This window comes from Propithecus coquereli, unplaced genomic scaffold, assembly GCF_000956105.1.
Source record: "Propithecus coquereli isolate 6110/MARCELLA unplaced genomic scaffold, Pcoq_1.0 Scaffold135, whole genome shotgun sequence".
Lineage (NCBI taxonomy): Eukaryota > Metazoa > Chordata > Mammalia > Primates > Indriidae > Propithecus > Propithecus coquereli.
Genome location: NW_012137747.1, coordinates 368,363 through 378,075, shown reverse-complemented (window position 1 = coordinate 378,075; position 9,713 = coordinate 368,363). Strand labels below are relative to the sequence as shown.

The 9,713-nt window shown below is 53.0% G+C and overlaps 1 protein-coding gene across 2 annotated transcripts in view; it reads left to right on the top strand.

Moving 5' to 3' along the window:
- PIGR (polymeric immunoglobulin receptor) overlaps positions 1-9,713 on the top strand; it is a 19,768-nt gene that overhangs the window by 7,352 nt on the left and 2,703 nt on the right. For both annotated transcript variants that reach the window (XM_012638850.1, XM_012638852.1), the window contains exons 2-10: positions 1,109-1,203; positions 2,182-2,526; positions 3,877-4,533; positions 5,802-6,134; positions 6,696-7,019; positions 8,028-8,208; positions 8,610-8,731; positions 9,376-9,507; positions 9,626-9,684. In XM_012638850.1, the coding sequence (XP_012494304.1) occupies positions 1,161-1,203; positions 2,182-2,526; positions 3,877-4,533; positions 5,802-6,134; positions 6,696-7,019; positions 8,028-8,208; positions 8,610-8,731; positions 9,376-9,507; positions 9,626-9,684 (2,196 nt within the window). In that variant the 5' untranslated portion in view covers positions 1,109-1,160. The remainder of the gene's footprint in view (positions 1-1,108; positions 1,204-2,181; positions 2,527-3,876; positions 4,534-5,801; positions 6,135-6,695; positions 7,020-8,027; positions 8,209-8,609; positions 8,732-9,375; positions 9,508-9,625; positions 9,685-9,713) is intronic.

Below are 9,713 nucleotides of genomic sequence, written 5' to 3'. Positions count from 1 at the left end.
CAGGCTGGTTTCGAACTCCTGAGCTCAAACAATCCGCCCGTCTTGGCCTCCCAGAGAGCTAGGATTACAGGCATGAGCCACCGCGCCCGGCCTAAACAATATAAGTTTTGTTATTTTGAATTTAAAAAAAAAAATGATTGTGATTATATCCATCTATCTTATTTCAAGGGAAGTCATAAAGCTCAGATGAAATAGGGTAAATGACAGGGCTCTGATAAGAAGCACGCTCGGCAGATCACAGGAGCAAGCCTGAGAGGTGAGCGTTCTGTCGTGGTTGAAGTGGACACGGTACGGTGGAAAAGTTGAGAGCGTGGACTTTGGAGTCAGACAAAGCTGGGCTCGAATCTCCCTCTAGCCCCACTCTGCCCACCCCCAACACCACACACTGAACCCCTGTGTGACCTTGAGGAAAGTACTCAACCTTTAAGCTCTCGTTTCTTCCGATGCAAAGTGTGGATAAGAATACCCACCTCATAGGGTTGATATCAAGTTCAAAGGAGGTAACACCTGTAAATTATTTGACACAGTGCCTGCGACAGGGTGACAGAGCAGCTGGTGGTGATGACCATTCTCATCACACCGACAACCTTAATGATCATTAGATCTCCTCTGTGGGTCTCAGTTTCCCCATCTGAACACACCATGAAATATGTCAGCTGCTCCAGGGGTGTAGGAAGGGCAGGGGTGTAGGGAAGGGTGTAGGGAGAGCAGGGGTGCAGGGGTGTAGGGAGGGAAGCCGAAACAGAAAGATGGGGCCACATATCGGTAGTAATCCGTCATCCAGAGAGCCGCTTCCGAGGTCTTACAGTGTGCCTGGGACCGCGCCCCGGTCAGGGAGGTAGAACAAACGACACTGATGTCCCTATCCCAAAGGAACCTGCAGCGCGGTTGAGAAGACAAAAACTGCTTATGACTGCCGAGGCACAGTAAGTGCTGTAGGATGATGGGACGCTGAGCCGTTGTGGCACACATGGAACCACTTTTTCGCTCAACAGGATTTATGTCAGTTGCTGGAGTTACCAAGCCAAACCGATGTCACAGACACTCTAAAGTCAGCTAGTCTCAGAAGACAGAGGAGCTTCAATTCCTTGTGGTTACTGTCTTTCAGCATCTCACGAGCAGTTGGTCTGGCGACACAGTCCCCTCGGGAGCCACCAGCAATGACGCTCTTCTTGCTCGCCTGCCTGCTGGCTGCCTTTCCAGGTGCGTCTGCCAGGGGCCAACACCACAGGGCTCTACCCCCTCATGCCAGCCCCCTCCAGGGTCCAGTTCCCTGGGGACACTGAAATCAGACTCATCCCAAAGGATGTCCCTCTCAGAATGTGTGCTCCCTTGAGGAGGAGTTACACAGAGATGATGCAGAAAGACCTGAAAATAGATGGGTGGGCGTTGGTAGTCAGGCACAGGAATGGTGATTCCTAATCGCAAGGCCAGGGATCTGAGGAAGGATCTTCTCTGGAAATAAAAACGTAGTCTGGGCAATATAGTGAGACTCCGTATCTGAAAACAAAACAAAACCTAGACCAGACTGAGTAAGAATGAGATCCAGCCTCTTCCAACAATAGAAAAATGAGCTGGGTGTCGTGGTGTGCCTGTAGTCCCAGATACTCGGGAGGCTGAGGCAGGAGGATCGCTGAGCCCAGGAGCTCGAGGCTGCGGTGAGCTATGATGATGCCACTGTACTCCAGCCTGGGTGACAGAGTGAGACCTCATCTCTACAAAAATAAAATAAAAAGCCCTTGACCTCCAACCAAGCAGCTCTATGACTTGCTATGGAATTTGGGGAAAATCACTCATCCTTCCTTGCTCTTAATATTTTTTATCCGGGGAGAAAAAGAAAATCATCTCTACAAAGTGTTTTTAGAAATATAAGGAAATAAACGATAATACCCTAAAAAATTGGCATTTTTTTAAAGAAACAAGAGATATCTTAAGTTTGTCATTCCATCGTCCTTAAAATGTTTATCATTAATGAATTACAGTTTGAATTTAATGGTGATTAAAGCAATCATTTCACCCAGTCACAGCAATTTTCCAGTTGCAGTATATGGAAAACAGCCCACAGAGGGCCCATGTGTCGGGGAGAAAATCGCATCTCCCCGGGGCGGGCTGACTAGATTTCCTTCGGCAGGCTTGGCCTCCCAAGGGCCTCAGAAGGCCTCTGTCTTCTATTCCCCACAGTGGTCTCCATGAAGAGTCCCATATTTGGTCCCCAGGAGGTGAGTAATGTGGAAGGTAACTCAGTGTCCATCACGTGCTTCTACCCACCCACCTCTGTCAACCGGCACACCCGCAAGTACTGGTGCCGGCAGGGAGCCAGTGGCCGCTGCACAACCCTCATCTCCTCCGAGGGCTACGTCTCCAGCAACTATGTGGACAGAGCCAACCTCACCAACTTCCCGGGGAACGGCACATTTGTGGTGGACATCGCCCAACTCTCCCAGAATGACTCTGGGCGCTACAAGTGTGGCCTGGGTCTCAACAACCGAGGCCTGTCCTTTGACGTCAGCCTGCAGGTCAGCGAGGGTAAGGATCCAGGCTCCCTGGACTTCAGGGGGAAAGGTAGAAGGAATCATCTCGGGTGCACGGGAGGGCTTGAGGAAGAACTTCCTGACAGGAAAGGGTGTCCTGGCAAGGGGTCGGAAGGCGTCTCCTCCCTCCCCAGGCAAAGACTTTTTTAAAATAGAACGAGGGAACAAGACAGAAGAGGCCAGTTGGAGGTAGTGGGTAAACCTTTCTAGGTCTTCCTTCTTAGGGCTTTACTAATGTTCTAGCTTAGGAGGATGTCAGGAGGACAACTTCTCCTGTGTTTGTTGCATGTAGGAAGGGAGTTCTTTGAGCCTAAGGAGACAGAAAAGGCAGGGAGACATTTCTAGGGATCTGTAAATTCCTACCATTAATACACCTTTAGATCAAGGCTTGGACTACCAGAAGGCGTCTTTAAAAATGCACATCTTTTTAGTCCATCGGCACTATCGGCATAAATTAGATTATCAGTTCTTGACCAAAGACCAGGATCCTAAAGGTCTGACCAGGATGGGTCAGTGAAAAGGCCTGTTCTAATTGAAGAAGGAGGAAAAGGCGAAAGCTGTTTCTGACAAGGATTTAGCAATGAGGGCGTTTTAGATAGTCACGGGCAACTTAAAAGAGAAGGAAGTCTTAAGGGAGGAAATTTGGAGGGACTCCCAAAGATATGTTTTGCTCCTTTGGGATATGCATACTATTGTCTGTGGACTAAATGAAGAGGTCATTCAGGTGGTGACGGAGATTCACAAAACCACAGAATCTTAAGAGCTGAAGAGAGCTTAGAGTTCACTCTATTTGGACGTCCAGAAGAACACTGCGGACGATGGGTGTGTAACCTCTGATTAAACGCTATGTTGCAGAAACTCATCGCATCGCAAGGCAGCCCATTCCATGTTTGGACTTGTAACTTTTAGAAAATTCTATTGTAATACACTGAAATCCACCACCCTGTACTTACATTCGTTCTATTCATTTCAACGCACGTTAATTTGGAAACCTACTACATATAGGCATTGTGCTTATCACAGCAGGGGAGTCACACGTGAGAAAAACATGTCTCTGCCCTCAAGGACCTTCCAGTCCATGCAGAACATAATTAACGATATGCTGGATTGGATGTAGTAAGTGAAGCAGACAGAAGTATTAAGAGAGCACAGAGGAGGGAGAGATTAGTGCCAGCTGGGGGAAGTTTTCAGGGAGAAGGTGGCGGTCAAACTGGGCCTTGGAAGACATATTCTGAGAGTGCCCTTCTGGGAAAGAGGGCATTCCACGTGTAGGCCCGCCCAGACCCTCACTGGGAATAGCAAATAGCTCTATGTTGCAACTTGCCCCCTGCTCCTCATCCTGCAGGTCCTGGACTCCTAAAAGACACTGAAGTCTACACAGTAGACGTGGGCAGAACAGTGACCATCGACTGCCCTTTCAAGGCTGAGAACACTCAGAAGAAGAAGTCCTTGTGCAAGCAGATAGGCGAGCACTGCATAGCCGTCATCGACACCAATGAGTATGTGAACCCCCAATATAGCGGCAGAGTAAGCCTTACGATTGAGGGTACCGGTCAATCAAAGTTCAGCGTCGTCATCACACAACTCAAGCTCAGCGATGCTGGGCTGTACGTCTGCGAGGCCGGGGAGGATTCCAACGCAGATAAGAAGAACATCGACCTCCAAGTGCTTGAGCCTGAGCCTGAGCTGGTTTATGGGGACCTGAGGGGCTCGGTGTCCTTTGACTGTGCCCTGGGCCCTGAGGTGGCAAATGTGGCCAAATTTCTGTGCCGGCTGAGCAAGGGGGAAACCTGTGATGTGGTCGTCAACACCCTGGGTGTGAGGGATTCGTCCTTTGAGGGCAGGATCCTGCTCACTCCCGAGGACGAGAACGGCCACTTCAGTGTCCTGATCACAGGCCTGAGGAAGGAGGACACCGGGCGCTACCTGTGCGGAGCCCACTCTGACGGGCTGCCGCAGGACGGCTCGCCCATCCAGGCTTGGCAACTCTTCGTCAATGAGGGTGAGACGGGGCAGAGGGCACGGGTGGGGCAGCCTAGCTGGGGAGAGCCTCGCTCAGCTCCCTGGGTCCGTCCATGAACATTCATCAGCCAGTTGACGGTGCCCACTCCCCACGAGCCCTGAGCTGGCTGCAGCCCAGGCAGCCGGAGAGGAGAGAGAGAAAAAGCAGCCTCTGCCTCGTGGTAGCTGCTATGGGCCTTCTGATGGCTCTCCCTGATCGATAAGAACGAGGAGAGCAAAGCTCCCGCTTGAGGCGAGACTTGGTGGAGTGTGCGGGTTTCATGGCGGGCCTGTGTCCCCTCCCGCAGCCCTGAGCACGATGGGTGCCTCGTGCCTCTCATTCACATGGGGAGCAGGACTGACTTCTCTTGCTCTCAAAGCCTTCCCGGGAAGGGAAGGCCGCAGCCCCTGCATTTTGCGCTCCCACAGCTCGTAGGGTTATTTTTCACTCCCCACATCTGGCTCGCTCAGCTCTGCTCCGGTGAGCCGTAACATGGTGTAATAATGAAGTCCCCGCTCCTTCCCCCGCTGGAGCACTCTGCAGGGAGCTGCCCTCGGGGGAAGCAGCAAACCAGGACATGCAGCTCGAGCGTCCGTCCCTGTGACTTTTCTGTGAGGGGCTCGTGTTTCCTGCGCAGGGTTTCTGCAGCCGGCTCTGGGTCCCCGCCACGGTCCCGGGCACCCTCAGTGGCCCAGGGTTCTCTCTGGACCTCAGCTTTAGCTGCTTGGGGACGGCTGTCCTTCTCTCTGAGGTGCCCCTCAGGGTCCTCAACAATTTTTTTTTTGCCCAAAGCCTATGTCTGTGGCACATCCTCAACAATTAAACTTACCTGTGTTACGTAGTTTGTATTTTAAATCACACCATTCTACACGTGTTTCCTTAATCTGGAAACAGCGTGTCTGGCTATTTTAGTGGGATGCGCTAATAAACAGACAAAATTGACGCAGAGGGCGATTTCGTAAGAAGCCCACGGAGAAGAGCTGACATTCTCTCCCTAAACGCCTTCCGTTTTCTGCCCAGAATAAGGCGAAGGAAAGGAACGAGGTATCCAGGCACACGGTGAAGGTCGCTGGAGTCTGGTCATGGTGGCTCCAGCCACAGGCTCTGTGACGTTAGGAAAGTTCTTTTTCATTTTCCGAGGAGGGGGAGGTGATTCGCCTCGACCTCGCTCTCCGCCCTGGCTGAGATCTGGGGAAGCCGCCGCTCGGGTTACCCAAGGCTATTCCCCTGTCGCCGCCCTGCCATGCCGCCTCTGTCTGTGCCTCCAGAGACCACGATTCCGCACAGCCGTTCTGTGGTGAAGGGCGTGGTGGGAGGCTCCGTGGCCGTGCTCTGCCCCTACAACCCGAAGGAAAGCAGCTCGCTCAAGTACTGGTGTCGCTGGGACGGGGCCCAGAACGGCCGCTGTCCTCTGCTGGTGGAGAGCCAGGGGCTGGTGCAGGAGGAGTACGAGGGCCGGCTGGCGCTGCACGAGGAGCCGGGCAACGGCACCTACACCGTCATCCTCAACCAGCTCACCGCCCAGGACGCCGGCTTCTACTGGTGTCTGACCAGCGGCGACGGTCGCTGGAGGAGCACTGTGGAGCTCAAGGTTATTGAAGGTAACTGACTTGGGGCAAGAGGGATGGGAGAAAGCCCCAAGACCTCTCCAGTCAGCTGCACGCCCCCGGCCCGCCTCCCTCCCCTCTCACCCACGTCCAGGCTGATGGCGCAAGACCTCAGGAAGGCGCCTACCTGTCCAGAGTCACTTTTCCATACCTGTCGGAAGCACCCCACGCTCTTCCAATGAACACACCACACATAGACCTCCCACTATCCAAAACACTGGCCTCTTTTGCAGTCTGTAGGCGTCAACTAAAGTCGAGCATTGAAAGTAGCTCTTTGTATCAAGTCTAGAAGAGAAGAAAGAGGAATGAAAGCAAACTGAAGTTGATGTGCAAGGCTCTATGTTCTGTGATAGGCTCTGGATTGACCATGGAGGTTATCGACACTAATTATCACTGAAGCACATAACTACATGTCTTAGGTATTCAGCATAATGTATTTACTTGCAGTGCTCTCCAAAGAGGAAATATGGACCAAAGTGCCCACTATAGTCACTTCCCTACAGCATCTCCAGGTGCCAACTTCTGTGTCTATTTCTTCTTCCCTCCCTGCTTCAGGAAAACCGAACCTCAAGGTACCAGAGAAGGTCACTGCTGTGCTGGGAGAGTCCCTCAAGCTGCCCTGCCACTTCCCGTGCAAATTCTACTCCCATGAAAAATACTGGTGCAAGTGGAGCAACAGGGGCTGCCCGGCCCTGCCCACCCAAGACGAAGGACCCAGCCAGGCCTTTGTGAACTGCGACCAGAACAGCCAGATCATCTCCCTAACCCTGAACCCAGTCACCAAGGCAGACGAGGGCTGGTACTGGTGTGGGGTGAAACAGGACCAGCACTACGGAGAGACTGTCGCTGTCTATGTGGCAGTTGAGGAGACGGTACAGGGTGAGTCTCTGAGGGCAAGGCCTGTGCCCCACGGGACCTCAGAGGCAAGACTCCTCGAAGGCCCCTGCCTAGAAGCTTCTCAACCAGGGCCGGCTCTAGGTTCAGCTGTAAGAGGCTGGAAGTAGGAGGGAGGGGGGGAGATTAGGCCCCACAAAGTCTCATTGAGGCTTCCAAAAAAGACATCCCAAATGAACACACAAACGAAGTCAAAATAGTTTGCCGTTTAACCTCAGCATGAAGACAAGTCCCATAGTTGTCCCTTCAAAACCATATTGAAGTCCCCTCTCTATCTAGAAATATTCTTCTATTTATAGAACTTTCAGAGTCACTATCATAAAACTTTCAGAGTCACTATCATAAAACTTTCAGAGTCACTATCATATGCAATATATTCATCCTCCCTCCCTGTGCCAAAGCCTGATCTCAAAAGAGAGCCAGATACCTTCATTTATAAGGTCTGATCAGGAAACGTAAGGCAATCGCATCCAGTAAGTTTGCATTTCAAGCCTTTTTAAAATGTCACATGAAATGCTTTGTCTGTAGCGAGCGTATTTTTAGTCCCCCTGGAAATCCTATTGTGTCTGGGTCCCTCTGGTGTGGCTCACTTCGTGGGGCGGGGAGTGCGGGGGGTATTGCCAGGCTGCTACCAGGGGACAGCACTGTCACACCCAGTGCTGCAGTCAGGATGCCCGGGGCAGGGTTTCAAAGCTGTGAAAAATCTCCATAGCCCTAAGCGATGGGTCAGCCTTCATGCACAGCTGGATCTATGGCACGGAGCCTTGAAGACGGAAATGAATTTGGTAGTAATGGGGCAGAGAGCCTCCGTGACACGCTAGAGAAGGTCCTCACTGCTCCGTTTCTGTCATCCTGGGTTCCACCCCAACAGCCTTGAAATCTAATCCTGCCCCTGTGATGCCTAGTAAAATCTACTCCTTAGACTCCTTAACCTCAAGGAGTAAGAATAAGGAGCAAAGCCCATAACCCAGCCCCTGCCCTGTTCTGCTCCAGGGTCCAGCGCCGTCAGCCCAGTGAGCGCGAATACTGCTCCTGGTGAGGAGGTGGTAGAGTCAAGGGTCAGGGAGATTGAGCACAAAGCCGCTCAGGATCCCAGGCTTTTTGCAGAGGAAAGAGTGGTGGAGTCTGCGGGAGACCAAGCCGACGGGAGCAGAGCATCTGCGGATACCAGCAGGTGGGGACGGATTCAGGGTTGCCCCCTCAGAGAACACCCCAGAGGCTGAGGACCTGAGACTGGGCCACCAGGTCCAAGGAGGGAGGCCTGTCCACCTCTGGGACAGTGGAGAAGGGATAGCCCTTACTGCTCTGCTCGTGCATGGGAGGGTCCCATGGCACCCTCTGCCCTCCTCCCACAGCTACGGTGGCATTTACAATTCAGTTCACTGTTCCAGGCCCGCAGTGCAGAGAAGGCCCAGCCCTGGCCTTTGCCGTGTCCGGCAGGCTTCTTAGAAGAACAGAGCTAGGGAGCTGGATCAGGAGGACACGGCGTATAAACCTGAGAGGAAAACTAGCCAAGCACACCCTGGGGCCGCAGGACTCCCGTCCACTGATTAACTAACTGGCTCCTCCTTCCAGCTCCGAGGGACAAGGCGGGAGTTCCAAACTGCTGTTCTCCATCCTGGCGCCCCTGGGCCTGGTGATGGCGCTGGGCGCTGTGGCTGTGGGGGTGGCCAGAGCCCGGCACAGGAAGAACGTGGGTAAGTCCCTGGGATGCCTCCCGCCTCCCACCCCCAACCCCGAGCCCGCAGTCCTGGCCCAGCTGCCCTTAGAGGAGGCTGCCGTCGTCTTTTCTTTTTCATACACCCAAACCAAGGATTCTGAGAAAGCAGCGTGGGGAATGACGAACCCACACACACCCAGAACTTAAATTCAGTGCTGCCGTCCAAACGCTGTCTCCAGAAACCCTTTCCCCTTGCTCAGGGAGTACGGTCAGGAGCAGGACCAGCAGGACGAGGAGACCAGGATTCGCAAGACCAGGGCTTCAACCTAGTCTGATGAGTCACTGGCTGTGTGACTTTGGCGCGTCCCTGTTACGTGCCTCAGTTTCCTCAGGGCTCAAGACAAGATTGACAATAACCACATCACAGAGCTGACATGAGGACCAAATGAGGGGCTGTGCTTTGTGGGTCACAGAGCAATAAACTAAGGTCAGGGATAAGGTGTCTTAATTACCCATGACAAAGGCCTGGGGAGGAGACACCCTTTCCCTCTGCCTGGGGCATAGTCGGAGGTGAGCCACCAGAGGCCTGCTCCCCTCAGCCTTCCCGTGAGAGGAGGGCACCACCTGGTCTCCTAGGCCCGGGGCGCTATCCCTACACCAACTCCTCTTTCTCCCCGGCAGACCGGGTTTCAATTGCAAGCTACCGGACAAACATTAGCATGTCAGACTTCGAGAATTCCAGGGAATTTGGAGCCAATGACAACCTGGGAGCCTCTCCAGTCACTCAGGAGACTTCGCTCGAAGGAAAAGATGGTACGTCCCTCACTCAAGGGAATGCTTCGTCTCTGGGAAAGCAGGAACTGGACCTGACCCCAGTCTAGGGTGGAAATAGGAGGCTATCAAGGGCTAACAACCCCCTCTCTTTACATAGAGTTCGACACCACCACTGAGAGCACCATGGAGACCAAAGAACCCAAGAAGGCAAAAAGGGTGAGGATGAGGAGGGAAAAGGGGGCCCC